This window comes from Doryrhamphus excisus, chromosome 10 (genome assembly GCF_030265055.1).
Source record: "Doryrhamphus excisus isolate RoL2022-K1 chromosome 10, RoL_Dexc_1.0, whole genome shotgun sequence".
Classification (NCBI taxonomy): Eukaryota; Metazoa; Chordata; class Actinopteri; order Syngnathiformes; family Syngnathidae; genus Doryrhamphus; species Doryrhamphus excisus.
The window spans coordinates 20649034-20667775 of record NC_080475.1 but is presented as its reverse complement, the minus strand read 5'-3'; the positions used below and the strand labels follow the sequence as shown (position 1 = coordinate 20667775).

General features: G+C 42.4%; 3 protein-coding genes across 4 annotated transcripts; all 3 read left to right on the top strand.

Moving 5' to 3' along the window:
* Positions 1 to 895: 895 nt before the first annotated feature.
* On the top strand, positions 896 to 2819 carry LOC131136920 (homeobox protein Hox-C11a-like). The gene is made up of 2 exons (XM_058084266.1): positions 896 to 1671; positions 2603 to 2819. The coding sequence occupies exons 1-2, from the start codon at positions 896 to 898 to the stop codon at positions 2817 to 2819; spliced, it is 993 nt and encodes a 330-aa protein (XP_057940249.1).
* Positions 2820 to 6172: 3353 nt separating this feature from the next.
* LOC131136922 (homeobox protein Hox-C9-like) lies at positions 6173 to 17162 on the top strand. Its single transcript, XM_058084268.1, has 3 exons — positions 6173 to 6186; positions 15329 to 15897; positions 16596 to 17162. The coding sequence occupies exons 1-3, from the start codon at positions 6173 to 6175 to the stop codon at positions 16838 to 16840; spliced, it is 828 nt and encodes a 275-aa protein (XP_057940251.1). The 3' UTR covers positions 16841 to 17162.
* On the top strand, positions 8316 to 11124 carry LOC131136921 (homeobox protein Hox-C10a-like). 2 transcript variants are annotated; one of them, XR_009131831.1, is made up of 3 exons: positions 8331 to 8964; positions 10203 to 10825; positions 10917 to 11124. XR_009131831.1 is itself a non-coding variant. In XM_058084267.1 (2 exons), exons 1-2 carry the CDS (start codon positions 8331 to 8333, stop codon positions 10475 to 10477), a joined length of 909 nt encoding a protein of 302 aa, XP_057940250.1. In that variant the 5' UTR covers positions 8316 to 8330; the 3' UTR covers positions 10478 to 11124. The 2 variants fall into 2 exon arrangements, 1 of the variants encoding a protein (XP_057940250.1); XM_058084267.1 differs by having other exon boundaries at positions 8316 to 8964; positions 10203 to 11124.
* Positions 17163 to 18742: the final 1580 nt, after the last annotated feature.

Sequence of the window (18742 nt, the reverse complement as noted above, 5' to 3'; positions counted from 1 at the left end):
CTGATCCGAAGTCAAAGCACATCCGAGTAGTTGACGCCGAATGTGAAATGTTACTTTAACAACAAGGTTTGTGATACACGAGTGTTTTCATTTCATTCGAGCGGAACCGTAAAATATCATTTATAAGGAATTAATACGTTGCGTAAAGCCCACTGACACCTGTATTTAATACACGGATGCAACAGGCTCGCTTGAAATAAAACGGGAATCCAAATGAGACATCAGCGTGGAAGTCCTATAAGAGTCCCACCTGCTGAAGAAAACCCCAAAAAGTACATATATCCAAATAGAGCTTATTTATTATGATATGCAATTGTTCTTTGACTGCTTCACTCAGCGTGGGCCACTCTCTCTGACATGCCTCCACAGCCACTTTCCAAATGCGTATTTTATATTACTGTGCGTAAATGTCAGTGTCAATAATGCTGTGGATAAAATGTAATGTTGAGGAAACCATACAGAGAGCACGGACTTGTGCTTCAATAACAATAACTACGATGATAATAATAACAGTGTCTTACCTGTGAACCTCCACAATAGTATAGAATATTCAAACACACACACACACACACACGAACACGGCAAACCCACGCACAAAGTATAGCAGACTAATTGTCAAATCAAATCAGCAGGTCCTGATTTCGGTGGTTGTGTATATGAAAATGATTCGTTTGAACCCCTCCACCGCCACCGCACCAACCCACCCCCCGTGGATGTAACAAACCCCAACCACTCCTACACATGCAACTCTTCCAAATTGATATATGACAATATCTACTTTCGATCACGTGTCCGCCAGGCGACTTAGACGGATTGCGCGTCATCTCGCCTTCCCAAATTTTTCTCTAGTGCTGCAGCTCGTTTCCAAAACATCTTAATCGACGGAGCGCGAAAGATGTTTAACTCTGTGAACCTGGGCAACTTCTGTTCCCAGACGCGCAAGGACCGGACATCCGAATTTGGAGACAGGACGGGCTGCGCGTCCAATCTCTACCTCCCCAGCTGCACTTACTACGTGCCCGAGTTCTCCGCCGTGTCGTCCTTCCTTCCGCAGGCCCCGTCCCGTCAGATCAGCTACCCGTACTCTACTAACCTCTCTCAAGTGCAGCCGGTTCGGGAGGTGTCCTACGGCTTGGATCCGGCCGCTAAATGGCACCACCGGAGCAATTACGCATCGTGCTACCCGGCCGGAGAGGAGCTGGTGCATAGGGACTGCCTTCCGCCCTCCACCATGACAGAAATGCTCATGAAGAACGACAGCGTGTACAGCCACCACCATGCACATCACCACCACCACCACCCGGGCTCCAACCACCCCTCCGCGGGCTTCTACTCCGGCGTGGCCAAGAACAACGTCCTCCCGCAGGGCTTCGATCGCTTCTTCGAGACGGCGTACTGCAGCAGCACGGACAATCAGACGGACACTTGTTTACAAAAGGCCGAGGGGGGGAAGCTGCAGGGCGGTGGCGGTGGTGGTGGTGGTGGCGGAGGGAGCGGCGACCCCCAGCCGCAGCAGTCCGCCTCCGCGAGCTCGGTTCAGGCCGCCTCGGAGCAGGACAAAGACGCGGAAGACGACGATCCGGACGAGGAGCACACCAACTCGGGTTCTTGCACGTCGAGCTCCGCGGCCACCAAGGAAGGCACCGGAGCCAAGAGCAGCCACTCCAGTAGGTAGAAGCTGTAAAATGGGGGAAGAGGTTAAGGGGACTAGCCCGCTGTTTTGTCGCTCGCATTTTATGTGGAGTTTTATAAGCATTCAAAGGATTTTATTATAACCTCACAAAAGCTGTTTCTTGCAATGAGAAGAATTTTTACGACGCGAAAGCGCTTCAAAATGGCCATGTTATACACACTCCACGGCGGCGGAGTCTGCGTGTTATTTTCATAAAGAGAGAACACGCTATTGTGACAAATGGCAACTTTGATCGTGAACTTGCATCGGGGGTTTTATTCCCGGATTTGCTTTCTTCTTTTTTGTGCCCGTCGTACATGCGTAAAAGCCAATTGGGCAGAACACTGCTGTTGGCGTCTTGTGAATTTTTTTTAAAAAGCCTTTTTTCACCGTGAATGCGCGTCCACGCTGCACACGGTGTGAGCACACGCAACCAAAAGGACGAGTGGGGAGCTTTAGAAGAGGAAATTGGGATTTGTAGCACTTTTCTGTGAGTACTAGCCAGTACTAGAATACGCTTGGAACCACACAGGACATTTTTCTATGTTTTCCAACAACAAAAACAATACAAAAATGATAATTCCCATAGTCACCTGTTTGCGAGGAAGTTATAGGTCCACGGAGGACCGCAAAGGCCGTTGCAAATGTGGCCAAATGCATTTCTATAGTGCGTGCCAAGTGTGCGTAAATTGAGAGTTGAGCTAGGGCGCATTAATGCGTCGAAATGCGTTTTGTCGTCGTCGATTCGCAACAGATAAGCACATGCTTGGATGCTGTCACTTGCTGTTATTTACTCCAAACGGCTGAGATATTTAACGCTCTTGTGTAGCCTCACCCCCCCACAGTGACACACATGGCTTATCATGACTTTTTTGTATATATATATATGTATATATATGTGTCTATTTTTACAGGCACTCCGCGTACAAGGAAGAAGAGATGTCCCTATTCCAAGTTCCAAATCCGGGAGCTGGAGCGAGAGTTCTTCTTCAACGTTTACATCAACAAAGAGAAACGTTTGCAGCTATCCCGCATGCTAAACCTCACCGACCGTCAGGTTAAAATCTGGTTTCAAAACAGACGAATGAAGGAGAAAAAGCTAAGCAGGGATCGCCTGCAGTACTTCTCCGGGAACCCTTTGTTGTGAGCGGGCAGCGTGCATTGTCACAGTCTCGGTCAGTGGCACCGAGGAGTACACCTAGAGTATATCTATCCACTCACGTCAAACTATTGTAAACGTGGGATTCGAACGCATCCTCTCATGGGGGGGAATGTGAATGGGGGGCACTCCGTATCACCAACAGTGCAATGTAGACTTTTTTTTAGGCCTGCATGAGGTAAAAGATGCCATTTTCTTATTGCGCACGGGTGGCGGTGAATTTCTAGCTGGTTCTCAGAAAATAGGCCTATATTAATTATTAAAGTTAATCACTTATGCTGGTATTGAATATGTCTCTTTTATGTTTATTATATGTTTTTTTTTTAAAGTCATACTTTGAATCCTTACGGCGCAAACAACTATTGGCTCTACCCCTCTGGTCCATGTACATAGCATATCAAATCAAGTATTTCTCGACCAGAGTGTGTGTAAATATACACACATATATAACATATATACATATGCAATGACAAAGGTGACGTCCAATCTGTGAAATTACACACACACACACACACACACACACACACACACAGCTCTCTATTGTACAGAGTAGCCAATCCAATGCACTTGTAAATAAGTTGCTGCTATTCTTCACAACACTGCCCACACTCCTTTAACAGCTTTAATACCAATACTCGTTAAATTATTTGGTGCTTTTGATTCCATATTGCGGGGGGGGAGGGGTTGGGGGGGCACTGTCGACCTGTGTATCATTAATATAATACCTGTGAAATAAACTCTAAGCATATAGGCAAAAAAAACAATGACTTTTGGTGCTTTTTGTTTGATTGTATATGTATATTTATATATTTGCATTCATTTATATTGTAAATATGTGCAGTAAAATAGAATAGTGTCTATTTTAAGCTGCTTTAAAGAGGCCAGTGCTGCTTTCCACCAAAACTGGAAAGACAGAGAGTGCAATGATAACCCCTTTTAGTGGCCACTAAACGGAATCCCCACTCTTGTTGTCCAGTCTAGACACCACCATAAAGACAGAGGCACTAAATGGCTATTTTTTACTCTTAATTGCACCTTCTGTTCGGCCCGAAAAGGCGTTCTCTTCCGCAGTAAATAGTAAACATGCAAGGCTGCATGTCCGAAGGGGGGGTACGTTTGCCAAGAGCTTTCGACATGAACTCGGACCGTGTACAAGTCTGAACCCCCCCACTTAACACCCACTACTCCACTTTTTTTTTTTTTTTTTTTTGGGCAAAAATGTGATGCCAGTCTAGTCACGTTGTTATTTGGACTCCCGCCTATTCTAATAATTACGGTATTTGTGTCAAGAAGTGAATTGAACATGTTTCACGTTTCATTTTATAATAATATCATGTCTGCGTTTTATTCCTAATAGGTCCACTGCACTACATTTGATAATGAAATCTAGTCTTTGAACTTCAATAATGTCAAGGCCTTCACCTTTAACCCGCTGTAATAAAGTGGAATCAAGGAGCCCCCGCCCTCCTTCGAAGGGGATATGTGTGTGTATGTGTGCGCGTGTGAGATGCGCGCGCAGTGCAGTCTCAACCCGCCAATGGGAATGAGTGGGAACAGAACCTGGAATGTGTGCAGGCTTCAACTTTGACCCCTGGCGTTAAAAACTACAGCAGGTAACTTAGCCCACTTTGGGGACGAACAGTAAATAGTCTTTATTGTGCTGGTAGACTTTCTCCTATAGGCAGCCATGTTGGATGCTAACTTGTATTTACGTGTGTGTGTCATGTTAGATGCTAGCTATACTTGTATTTACGAGTGTGTGTGTGTGTCATGATGGATGCTAGCTATATTTGTATTTTTCGTGTGTCATGTTGGATGCTAACTATACTTGTATTTACGTGTGTTTGTCATATTAGATATTAGCTATACTTGTAATTACGTGTGTGTGTGTGTCATGTTAGATGCTAGCTATACTTGTATTTACGTGTGTGTGTGTGTCATGATGGATGCTAGCTATATTTGTATTTTACCTGTGTCATGTTGGATGCTAACTATACTTGTTTTTACATGTGTTTGTCATGTTAGATACTAGCTATACTTGTATTTACATGTGTTTGTCATGTTAGATACTAGCTATACTTGTATTTACGTGTGTTTGTCGTGTTAGATGCTAGCTATACTTGTATTTACGTGTGTGTGTGTCTCATGTTGGATGCTAGCTATGCTTGTATTTACGTGTGTGTGTGTGTGGTTCACGTGTTGGATGCTAACTATACTTGCATTTACATGTGTGTGTCATGTTAGATGCTAACTATACTTGTATTTACGTATGTTTCATTTAATTGCTGGCCTTTTTATCTCTTCAATCTATTATGTTACGTTTATCTTACATGCAAGGTTAAGTGTTTAATTCCGCATGAATACGACGACTTTTACTTTAAGACCGACCCCGGTGGTCAATCCGTGTGGGTGGAGCTTGTTTGGTCCACGTGACATACACTTCCTATTTTATGCTGACTTTTGCTGTTTTTTCGGGGGGTGGTGGGCAGTCAAATCATGATCATTCATACTGTTCAAATCCCCACCACCACCACCCCCTTTCTCACCCACTCTTGGCTACACCCACCAACCTTGGCCCTGGACCGTTTCAAGTAGATCTTGCCAGTGTTGCCTGTCTTTGCCACACGGGGGCTAGCCAACACCCCCCCCCACCCCCACCATACCCCCCCACAAAATAACAAAATTCCCAACACTCTAACTTGTGTCCTTGCGTGTTGTGGTTGGAGGCAAAGAACCGAGTTTTTATACAAGAGATTAAACCTTCAAAGTTGAAAGGGAAATTAAAATATGTATGCATAAAAACCGAAGCGCCTTGGCCACAGTCTGCTTTGTAATTACAAGCCACAATGCTGTAAAAAAATAGTTACTTTCTTTTGTTTTGGTCAATATTCGAGGCATTTAAAATGAAACAATGAAAGTATAAAAAGTATAATAAGGAATGGGACAGAAACAAATTTGGGACTTGAACGCAACTTTAAGATACTTTAAAAATACTAGTTAAAATAATAGACATTTCTATATAATCCAAAATGGACTCTATCGTATCGTAAATGTTGTCCCAAAAATAATATTATATAATAATAAAAAAAATTATTATTATTGCTGTATTTTTCTATTATGTTTGAAAATGAAACTAGCTACATGTTTGTGTTTTTAACCCATTTTTATACCGAAGTATCTCACTCACATCTCAGCACCAATCCTGTTCTATGGGGCAATAAACAGTTCAACGCAATAAAAAGAGCTCCTTGTTATTGCTGCACAAATAACCCTCAAAAACGCTCTCGTTTACATTAGCAAATTTGTCAGCTTCCCCTGGCAAATAATTCATTCTCTAATTCATGCACTTAAAGGAGTTTTGGACCATTCGTCACGCTGCGTTGCTGAGGTGTGTTTAGGTGCGTGTGTTGTAACATTTAATAATGTACTACTTGCTCTCCTTTTGACGGCGCTTGCCACTCTGGTTTTTAATTAAGAAAGTACATGATTCCGGCGCCATAAATTCGCAGTTGTGCGCCGCAGTGGACAGTGAGCATGAAAGAGGACGCGAAGCACAAGCTTCCTAGCATGCATCGGAAAAGAGCCTGCCAAGAGAAAATTACTGGTATACTTTTTGATTTGTGCAATAATAACACACTCACTCATACGGGCAGGATCTTGTCAGGCATCCCCCCATACTCCCCCCCCCCAAACCTCACATCCATATGCTTTACGAAATAGTAACAGCCTGCAGCGTATGCATCAGTGGTTGGATTTGAGACAAATGCAAATACTCTGCTGGAGTCAATGAGTCAAAGTACAAGTACAAAAGTACATTGTGTAGGCCGTGTCATATTACTGCACACTTTGTGCGTCATATCGATTCGTTGAGTTCGTTAAGTTAGTGCCCCCATCTAAATAACTGTTTAACTGTTAACTGTTGTTTCCTTTTATTCAAATATATAAATATATGTATATATATGTATATATACGTGGCACCATAAAATAAATCCCTTCCCCTCAACACCCACACACACACTCTTCAGTCTGGGGAGTCTCAAATGCAAACCTCAAGTGTGAAGCAACGCACAACTTGACCGTCACATGTTACCTATAGATTCCATTTTTATTAATTTTTCATTAATAGAAGTGCCCCCCACCGTTTTGTTTTGCCCCCCGGATTGAGCCTGCAGGCAAAAGTGTCGATTTGGCATGACTTGTGTGATTATATTTGTTTTACAAAAGCTCCACGGATGTCCACAGAAAAGAACACAGAGACAACTAGACTGGTATTATTTCCATTTTTATTTCACAAAACTCATTCACGCATGTAGTACATGTTTGCAATAAATATATTCACAGGCTAACTTTCTTTTTAAACCGGTTCAACCCGTTCGATGCTATTTGGAGTCTTGGCGTGCTTTTTTAAAAAAATCTTAATTTACAAACAAGTCAAACACGAGAATATTTAGAAGAAATAAAATATATTAAAAATAAGTACAAATAATTATTTTAACAAATATTTCCAGCAGCACTGTTGCTGGGATGAAACACTGATTACAGCAGACAACCACATTGTTTTAACACAACAGCGTCGTTAATGGCATAGCAGCTGGGCGTCAAACCATGGGCACTTCGGTGCAGAACAAATCCTCAAAACATCGCTTCGGATTTACTAATATTCCAGTTTATTTTGTTTTATTAACGATTGCTGTGTCGCTTGCTACACAAACAGCAATGTCATAAAAAATAATCCTATTATTTAGTGCCAAAAGTGACACAGACAAAAAGCAAACAATTTTGTATTAATTACCACAAACGCAGCACGAACAAATAGTTATTAAAAATGATCTCATGATGTAAGATGTATTTAAATACTATGGGAAATGATCATTGTATGTTGACTATTACAAAAAAAGGCTGCTGTAATGTATAAATAATACAATTATTTGTCTTACAGCAAACAGGAAGCACGTCCAGCTAGTAAAATTAGCCCCTTTTTAAATTCAATTTTAATTCCTACTGTATAGTTTGTTATTCTAAAGGAAATGTCTGATAAAAGTTCTGTAATATTCCAAATCTTACCTCGTGAATTCGGTGGCATGTTTAAAAAAAAAAAGCCAAGCCGTCCATCCGTGCTATTCAAATATTGCCAATAAGAAAGACAAATGTGCCCCAAAAGCCACGTAGCTGGTGTTGGAAAAACGTCAACTGCAGCAGCTCGCCTTTGTCTGCCATGCTGAGGCCTTGTCGTGCTACCCCTCTTCCGGCCACAGGGTGTCGCTCTTGCTCCACCGCAAACGCCTCTTCCTTTCCAACTTGACCGCGCTGACGTCACAGCAGTCTGGAGCATCAAGGCCACTTCCACGCCGCTATTGGTCTAAAAATCACATGACCGAGTCTCCCAGCATCCATAATTATGTTCCTGATCTATTTTTTTGCGCCCCCCCTCCCCAAAAGATGTCAGCATCCTGCTGTCCTGATTCTCTTGGAAGGATCCAGCAGTGGCGGTAAAAAAAAATGTCATGTCCTAATAACATAGCAACCGGAAACTTCCTCATGGATTCCTTAATGGGAGGATCGTTATCCTGCAGAGGTGACGGTTACTCCAGCGGGCCCGGGATGTACATTCACGCCGCCCCGGATTACGGCTACTCCGGTGGGAGAAACCTGACCAAGGTGGCTGCGTCTTCACTCTCCGGTGGCGTCCCGCTCGGTGGCTTCCAAGACGGGCCCTACCTGCCCGCGCAGCTGGCCTCATGGACTTCCAAATCCGGAGGGGACTCGCAACCTGTTGCCCCATGTTTACAACCGTGCAACGTCAAAGAGGAGGCGTTTTGTGGCCGCTATCCGGATAACAGCAATAAGAGCAGGGACACAACAGAGCCGGCTGTCTACATCCGGCTGGGGGACAATAGCTGCGGGCCCCAGCCCGGCAGCAGCTCCTTCCAGGTGTACGACGCCGAGGGGACACATGAGCCGGACGACCAGCAGCCCCCCTCCGGATTCTCCCTCACACCCTTAGCCGCTGCGGAACCCGGTTTGAGCCTGCAGACCGGACTGGAACCTGGCAAGGCGGATGATGACAGTCAGGACAGGAAGCGGAACGCCAAAAGTGACAGCTGCTCAAATGACTCGGATACCGAATTAAAAGGTACAGCGACGTTATTGCGCTTCACAACCCCCCCAAACCCCCCCCCCTCCTTCTCATCGAACTATCGAGTAGACGATAAGGCAATAATGGCGCTATTTGACACAGCGGGGCTTGTGCAGCCTGCGGCATTAACACCTTTGCATTAATGTGTCAATGTGAGACAAGCACTTATCATCAAATAAACACACGCTGTCATTCTTTCACGTACATCTACTTTTAAACTGTCACCTTTTACGCTCCCAAATTACGCTATCAACGTAAAACACATCACCTTTATTATTATTATTATTATCATATGTATATTCAGCGTTTTTTTATTTAAAAGAGAAAAAAGCCCCGAGCAACATTTCTTAAGATTATACTTTGGCATAAGACTGTCACCTTTTACGCTCCCAAATTACGCTATCAACGTAAAACACATCACCTTTATTATTATTATTATTATCATATGTATATTCAGCGTTTTTTTATTTAAAAGAGAAAAAAGCCCCGAGCAACATTTCTTAAGATTATACTTTGGCATAAGATTTATTTAATGCATTTACACTCATAAAATTTCACTTAATTTTAAGTAAGATTTGATATTTCCTGTTTCAAATCTTTCATGAATAATATTTTAAGTAAGAGTCGATTCATGCATTTTTTTCCCCATACTTTACTTGTGATTGAAACTACTCTATTGTTCCAATGTGTGTTTCTGAATTAAATGTTTTTATGGTTATAAAATACACTTTTGGATCTATATTTAAAGACAGCTCTCTCTTGATTAAAATAATACTTTAGGTGTCGTATTTCAGCTTTAATAGAATGCATCTCCTGTACACAAACCCTTTGGCTCAGGGTGCGCCAAAGTAATAAACCTTAATGTGAGTCTGAGGTCCAACTCTGACTGTAAAACAACCACAATGGATGCTCTTACACGCTGCATGCTAAGTTCATTTAATTAAAAACTGATTGGAGCCGGAAGTAGTTCTCTTTGTTCTTATGCAGGTGAAGTTGTATCCGCAAAGGTGGTATGCAGCAATGCAGTATGTGATATGCGTAAAATGTATGTATGTATTTATATAGCATACACTCGGGTTTTAGTTTAGCAATGCATGCTAAAGCTACTATAACGTTTAGGCAACATGGTGCTAAATTTGTAGACATTTTGTGGTGGTGTGTTTATGTATTTAAGCTATTACGCAATAGGAGACCAGACTAGACTCAAGTTGCCTCTCTTTGTCTCCATGGGACAGATCCTTCCGCGGGGAAGACCACCGGAAACTGGTTGAAAGCCAAAAACGGCAGGAAGAAGAGGTGCCCCTACACCAAGCACCAGACCCTGGAGCTGGAGAAGGAGTTCTTGTTCAACATGTATCTGTCCCGCGAGCGCCGCCTGGAGATCAGCAGGAGTATCAACCTGACCGACAGACAGGTCAAGATCTGGTTCCAGAACAGGCGCATGAAACTGAAAAAACTCAGCAGGGAGAGTCGCCATAGGCAACATGGCGCCGTGTATCACTACATCTAGAAACATTATCACGCACAAACACGCACATAAACATGTACATATAAACATAATTCATTCATTATAATCATTATTATTGACTCTTTGCCTAAAAAAAACAACATGGACGACAGTTTTTGGAAGGAAAAAAAAAACACCAGTTGTGCACGTGCACGAGATGCCCAAGCAGCCACGTCACGACCCTCCGCGTCAAAACAACCCGCAGAGGGGGAGCAACGTGAGCCAAGTTGTCCCCTGCAAAAAAAGTGTGAAGAAAAGAAGAGAGAGATAGAAGACGAAGAGAGCACCGGGTCACTTTTAATAGAAGCCGGCGACCATAACCTTGATTTAAATATTATCCAGGTGACCACAGTAAGTCAAGGTCATAAAATTCTAATGTCAGCTTCGCCCCTGGAAAGCGTTGGGGGTGGATTTTATGATCTGCAAATATAATGTGCCGCAGCAGTAAAAGATGCGCTTAAAAAGGTGTGCGGGCGAGGAGGAGGGCGAATCACACGCACACGGCGCTGGCTTGCAAAGTGCACGATCCACCACGCTTTGGAGGCTGCACGGAGGCTGCGGCCGGGATAAAGGGAAGATGGAGGATAAGCGTGGAGGAGCGCGTGCATCCGGGAGAACACGTGGACAGGAGAGACGACTATTGGAAGCAAGTCAAGGTAGGAATTATGGTTTATTCTTTCATATTGCTGCTTTTTTGGATGGAATGTGGCAACACCTCTCAGCGGGTGGTTGCTTTGTGACAGCCATGTTTATACTTTCTGACAACTTGTGTGTGCTGCTGTTTGATGCCTGGATAAATATTCCTGGAAAATGCTTGCTCCTTGGAATATTGCAATATATGCGGATTGGGATTATTAGTATCTTTTTATTTGCTGTGTGTGTGTGTGTATACGGAAGTCTGATTGTTATTGTTTGCTATTCTGTCTTTTTGGGTGTGGATTTTTTTTCCCCTTTGTCGCGAAACTGAAACGTGGTTTAGGTAGTTTCATGTTGTTGGGGTTGGCTTCCTGACTCGGCAACAAGAAACTGCCTTGATTACGTCAGTTCGTCTTCATCAAAGGGGGGGCACAGTTTCATCCGAATTCCAAGCCCTTATAAACGCTTATGGTCACAAACGCCACTGGAAAACGATCATGTGTATCTGCAGTGTGTGCATATGAGGATGGAATGAGCTTTATTTGCTGCCATGTTGTAAACACACTATGCATCCGCCATTGATGGACGGGTGCATGCATGCACGGTGGGGGGGAGAGATGGATATGAAAAATCAATATGTCTGAGGCTGATGTTGTTGGAGGGGCTTTGTTTCAGAATTGTGCAGCAAGTGTTTCAGTTTTCGTTTTTTTTGAGCTTGTACTTGATATATATTCCCTTAAATAAGTGTGCTGAAAACAATATATGCATAGTCATTTTCTATTATTATTATTATCATCTTATATTTCTTATTAAGAAAATATCACAACTAAATATTAAATATAGTATCACACCCTAATAGCTTCTATTGATTGGCATGCACTTAAATATCATCTGCATGTTTTTTTTAATCCTGTACATAAAATTGGACCTTGAATAGTTAATGTACTATTTTGATAATATTCAACAATGTATTGAAGCAGCATGAGAATTTAGATTTTTATAAATTCTACATAAAAAACACGTATTTTTAAAGCCATTTTTAATGATACACACTATTGGCTGTATTACTGGTATAATTACATGTCTTAGCTCATAATGTTGAAGCAAATGATTATATTAATGATATTATTATTATTATGCAGACGGTGGCCTGTATTTTGTGCTCCTCTTTGGAATGGAATGACCTTTATTGTCATTATACAAGATGTACAACGAGATTGGAGAGCTTCTTTCAGTGCAGTAGTCAATTTAAAAAAGTATACAAAAAGTAGAGTAAAAAAAGATACATACAAGATATACAGGAGCATATGCAGTAGCAGACATATTGCAGATATATAAATTTTAGTGCAATGATGAATTAATTGGTGTTTACTTGTGCAAATGTGCACAGTGGAATCAAATATGTGACGCCGAAGAAGTCCGAGAAGGACTTGGATGTGTTGTTGTTTTGCATTCACCCCGAGCCGCATGTTTACTGCTTCTCTAATCCTGCTCAGTGTTTCCCTGGCGGCGGTGCAAATTGCAAGAAAGGGGGACAGTCTGGAATCCAAAGTCACTTTCATTCAGCTGTGTGAATGGGCGTCTTCTCTTGGAATGTATCGGCCACAAAGACTTTTACAGTTCACCCTAAAACCATATAAACATAAAGCCATTTATTTTCCACTTTGTAGTGGCGCACAGGAACTGAAGCCGTCAGACCCTGACTTCCTCCAAGGGACACTTCAAGTGAGGTGTGACAAGACACTGCAGGACGTAACAGGGGGCATGACTTTAAAGGCTTTTATTTATCATTTTATCATAAGATTTGACATAATTAAACAATACAGTACATTTATGATAGAAAATACCAGTAAATAGCAGTATTTTTTAATTTATTTGATTAAAATGATCAGCAAAATGGCGGTTTTCTCTCAAAAGGATACTATTCTAGTCATGAAAATAACTTAATAATTATAATAATTGTTGATTTGGACTGCACGTGCAGTAAATTGCTGATTGCTAATATTATTTTGAGGCCAAAATATGCAATTAAATCTTCATCCAGACCGTCATTTTAGGGAATAAACGAACTTTGAAGTAAATGTAATGTTATTGGACTCTAATGCGGCTGCGCAGTGCAGCCTGTCCTATTTAATGCAGACTCTCTTCTGAGTTTGGGGCCAATATAATAAAAATACACTCCATATGGAAATATTTAGGTCATTGTTTTTAGCTGGGAGGATGATACAGGCAATATGGAGGAAGCATTTTATCGTTGCGTGGAATTGGTGAGATTGTGGACACGATATGATATTAGCACGTTCAAAGTGTTTGTCGTGGCACATATTTAAGGCTAAATGAGGTACCATATTCCACTGACTTCCACGGCATTCATTTAGATGCACTACTTGGTGACAAGGAGGGTGATAAAAATGGCTTTTTGTTTTGCCGTAGAGCTTCATATAGATCATATGGTTTATATAGATTGACAACACGGAATGCAAGACATTTGAATATGAAATATCATGAATGTTTGGAACTCCAGTCGAAGAAATAAATCAACAAAAAGTGTCATAAATGTTGATGTCTTAAAGCAAATGTCAAAATAAGCACAAAAAATAAGCATATCGCATATTGAAATGATCATATGTGTTATAGTATCATGGAGCCACTGAACGCTTTTCATTGAGGCTCAATGGCAGCAGAATAAACAGACTTAGACCTTCAACCTGCAGGGGAAAAACACAACTTTAACCCGATCTTATTGAAGTTAAGAACAATTTATAGTGAAGCAGCATACATCTGGTGGAACATTTGACTCAATCCTGCTTTCACTTCTGTTGTCTGGCCTTTTACATTTCACGCTTGAATCTGAACTCCATAACACACATTGTTACTTCATAAGCAAAAATACTACTAGAATATTATACTCTATACTAGTACAATCAATATTTGATTTTTTTATGTTGGAATGAATCTTTATTTACTCCACATGCCTGCAATTAAGACCCAGTTAGCTTGTAAAATTAATTACGTAAACGGAAATAAACATGGGATTTATTTAAAGCAACAGTCCCAAAATCACGCGCATACTCGCAGCCGAAAGGGGATCCCAGCACCAGTATATGAAAGCAGATATTGAACTTAATTCAATCCGAATTAATGGCTGCGTGTATAGCCCGCATTGCGGTGTGTTTGCTTAACTGCTGCTTGTGTGTAGAAGTAGCACCATGTTGGCAAGTTTTACAGCATGAATCGGGATATAAAATAGTTAACGCATGTTATCTCCTTATGTGAGTTATTTTTTTTAATCTAACGACTTTTGCGTCTTTTTGGTTTGCAGTGTCTCTATCGTCTTTGTGCGGCCTTTCTGTTGTGTGCGCACACGTATACACACACACACACACACACACACATATAAAGTTGTGTTGTTTTTATGTCAGGAGAGGGAGCAGGATGCCGGCTTATTAACGACACGTTTATGAACAATCAAATGGTTGTCCTTAAAATTTATCGACAGGCATTAAAACTTGAACTGCCACTATGCGGAATATGGCGGCACTAGTGGGCTGCCTGTCAACAATGCCGGGACCCCCTTCTTCCACGCTATGTCCCGGATCCCCTTTTTTGGAAATGTCGTTGCGCATTTTAATGTGCGCATCCCGTGTTTGCCCTGTGACTCCATCTCTGTATTTAACTGTGAACACAATCGGAGCTTGTAAAAAAACGAACACCATGCCGCACTTCCACACTAGCAGTGGTGTTTGCGGAAAAGACGCACGTTAAACACGCATGTTGTCGATTGCAGCGGCGTAAAGCTGAAGGATTCTGCAGCCAGACAGAGATTGATGACACCGTCAAATAGTGCCGGGCTCCGTTTCATACGCAGTGCGCGCATGTATCTGCACTGCGACTGCACCGCGATCCCGTTTTAGCGCTCTTCCGCTGGTTTTTATTGGGCAAAAAAAGACGCAGACATGGACGAGGAGGTCACCTCGAAAGACCTCCGCCACCAAGAAAGAAAACTTGTTTTATCCGGTAAAGAGCAAGGCTCTTCAGGGGTGAGTGGCGCATTGATCCGCCATACAAGTTTTGTGGGGTAAATACAGTCACGTGACGCGAGGGCAGCCAATCGCAGGCGGCCGAGCTGGGAGAAATAATTACCTGCCTTGATTGTTCTATGGCCAGATAAAAAAGTACACATACACTCCATATAATAATCGGATGCATGTAAAAGAGTCCGGGAGGCTTCGACATGTCGACCACGGGTCCCATAAGTAATTATTATGTGGACTCCCTGATCAACCATGACACCGACGAGGTTCTCGCAGCAGCTGCGGCGGCGGCAGCGACTCGTTTCTCGGCGCCTTCCTCGCATCCTGCCGGCCCACGTCCCACCTCTCTAGTCCCGGACTGTGGAGACTATCCGTCTTGCAGCTTCGCGCCCAAACCCGCTGTGTTCCCTTCCTCATGGGGGCCCTCGCAGTCCTCCATGGTCTACCATCCGTACAACCAGGCTCACTTTGGGACAGAGTCGCGGTACGTGCGCTCGTGGCTGGAACCCATCTCGGGCGCGGTGCCTTTCCACGGCTACCCGGGAAACGGCAGGCATTACGGCTTGAAGCCGGACGCCTTCTCGGAGCACAGAGCCGGCGAATGCCTCGGTAGCGCCGGGAGGACCTACACGGATTATTTGTACTGCTCGTCTTCGGATATGCGGGACAAGACGCTGCAGAGCCTCCCCTCGCCCGAACCGGAGCTGCTGGCTGCTGGCAAGCATAAAGAAGAGAAACCGGAGCTCGACCCCAGTAAGTTCAAGCTACTTTTACTGCTTTTTTTGCTAGGAAGGGCATAGTCTGTAAAGTGAAATTATACACTCGCCCCCCTTTTCTGCTGGCCGTATAGCAACTATAAAAGACAAACGCTACTGGGCTAATAATACTGGGGCTATAAAAAAGCCTCACAAGGTTGTAAACATGCCCCAAGCCACGGGAACACGTTGAATTTGGGTGCAAGGAAACCATACTTTGCCTTGTCTTGTCTTGGAGTAGCAGGTACAAAGCACAAATACTGTATTTATGCAGCATTATGGTGTCCTCGCATCCAGATCCGGGTCTTTTTCAGCCATTTTTAGGCCTACCATTTGAAAACAAAGCAATGTTTATTCCACTATAATAATAATAATAATAACACTATGTGCAGAATGACGTTAAATAAACACACAAATGAGCCATGAACGCAACTTGGGGAATATCTCCAACACATTGGACCACGCAGGACCTGTGAAGGCTTGAACTATGGGCTACTTTATGGGCCAATAAAGTGAATAAGCGCATTGAGTATTTTACGACGGTGTTACTCACAAGTTAAGGGGACACGGAAGCAACTAAGTGCAAGCTCTAGATAGTACATGCGATGGTTTTGGAATATTAAATACAATAGAAACTCCTGTGAGTGTAATGAACATTATTGTAAATAATAACCAACTGGTGTATTTTCCTTGCAGACAACCCAGTGGCAAATTGGATCCACGCTCGCTCCACCAGGAAGAAGCGATGCCCTTACACAAAATACCAGACTCTCGAACTGGAAAAGGAGTTCTTATTCAATATGTATCTTACCAGGGACCGCCGCTACGAGGTGGCCCGGGTCCTCAATCTGACCGAGAGGCAAGTCAAAATCTGGTTCCAGAACCGGAGAATGAAGATGAAGAAAATGAACAAAGAGAAGAGCGACAGCAAGGAACAATAATATTGTCATAATAATTGCAACTACCATGGACAGCACACATGAAGACAACCACTTCAATTCTCTTTATATTTATCCCTTTTTTACGCACATGTGTCCTTGTGTAATTCATGAAAATCTAAATTTACATTAAAAAAAATGCTTTTTTTTGTAAGGGAAGTTCTAAAAGTACAAATAGGACGCCTTATGGCGCTCCCAGGAAAGAAAATACTTGAAATCCTGTGTATTTCACACACCCGTAATGGACTATTTTGTACAGGATGAAAAGGCCTGTTATTGTATGTCTTGTATTTTTGTCATAGTTGTTGTGTATCTCTTTTTTGGACTGTACTATCCTATACGAATTTTAACTGTAGAGTGTAGATAGAGAGTACATCTGCAAATACAAACGTAACCAATAACTCTTGTTTTGTGTTGATTGTGGTTTTGACGTGTGTGCGTTAATGAGAATAACAAATATTGTGTTTGAGATGATGTTCCTGCAGACATAATGTGGAATTTAATATTTGCATTATTTAATACAATATGGGGTAACGTACTTCTTAATTCATGGAATGATAAAGTATATATATATATTTGATATATATATATATATATATTTGATCCCATCCTGCATGAGAACGAGTCTCACATTTGGTCCCGGCTTTATAGGGCCTAAATTGTCTTTTTGTGGTGCCGGACAATAAAGACAGGATGCTCCACTTTTCAGAGCCCAATCCCGTGCGTTTCCGCCCGGACACACACACAAAAAAAATGCCACTTTTTTATCACCCCACGCTGGAACTCGCCTGTTTGTCTCAAATGCAGACCAACAAAGCAAACTCGGGCGGCTGGCTAGACGTCTGGCCTAAATGACTTTATGGTTTTAATGGACGGAGCTGCAGGACTCGTTCAAAGGAACCCCTGCGCACCTTCAGGGGGAACTAGGCCCGGCTGCAAACCCCCTGCCCCATGCCCCATGCACTTCATCATATCAGTGGTCTATTAGGTGACCATTAGATGAAGAAATAGTTATTCATCCATGAGGTCTATAGTCAAGCCTAAATGTGCGGCATAAAACCACACCGATAATAAAAAACACATCCATTCCACGTCACGCAGCTCTTATTCAAGCAAAATGGCCACATCCTGACGTGAATTGGACAAATGGGGGCATCTTGTTGTCCCCACCGTAGCGCGTCCTGATTGGTGGATTCCAACCAGGTTGTAGGTTTAGGACACCAACACGGACGCTAGATGACGCTGTTGATCCATGTTTTGCGCAAAGGCGTCTATATATGTGAAAGCACTTTTCCACTGCCTTTTTTTTTTTTGCGGCTTGTCCTGAAAAATGAAAACTGACGTCAACAATACCGAAATGACACCCGGGCAGCAACCAAGCGTATTTAGTGGTCAAAACCAGGAAGCTGGGCTGCAGTGGAAAGCGTGGAGATGGTTGTTGTTGCAACATGGTTTTTAATGAGTGTGGATGTTGGATTATGGGTTGTTTGCTTTTAAAAAACGTTATTTGATGATTAAACCGGTTATGCATATTTTGTTACATATTCAATTATATCGTCTTCCTTAATTTTTTTGGAAACATAAAGTACTGTATATTTCTAAATGTACTTCACAGTCAGGAAATAAGAGTTTTTATAGTGTGTTGTAGCTACAATAATAATAATAATAATAATATTATTATGAATGGTCATCAGTATTAATTGGTTGTTGCAACACCAGCATTAAGTGTGTGTGTGTGTGTGTGAAACAATGATTGGCAATCTGCATATTTATAGAGTGTGAAAGGTCTATAAATTCGCCCAGTGCGCCTTTCATATTTTACGAGGGTGTGTATAAAACGTTAGTGGCCCCCACAAAAAGCACACTGGCGTGTTTGGAGACTGTGGAGTGTGTGTGTGTAAGTGT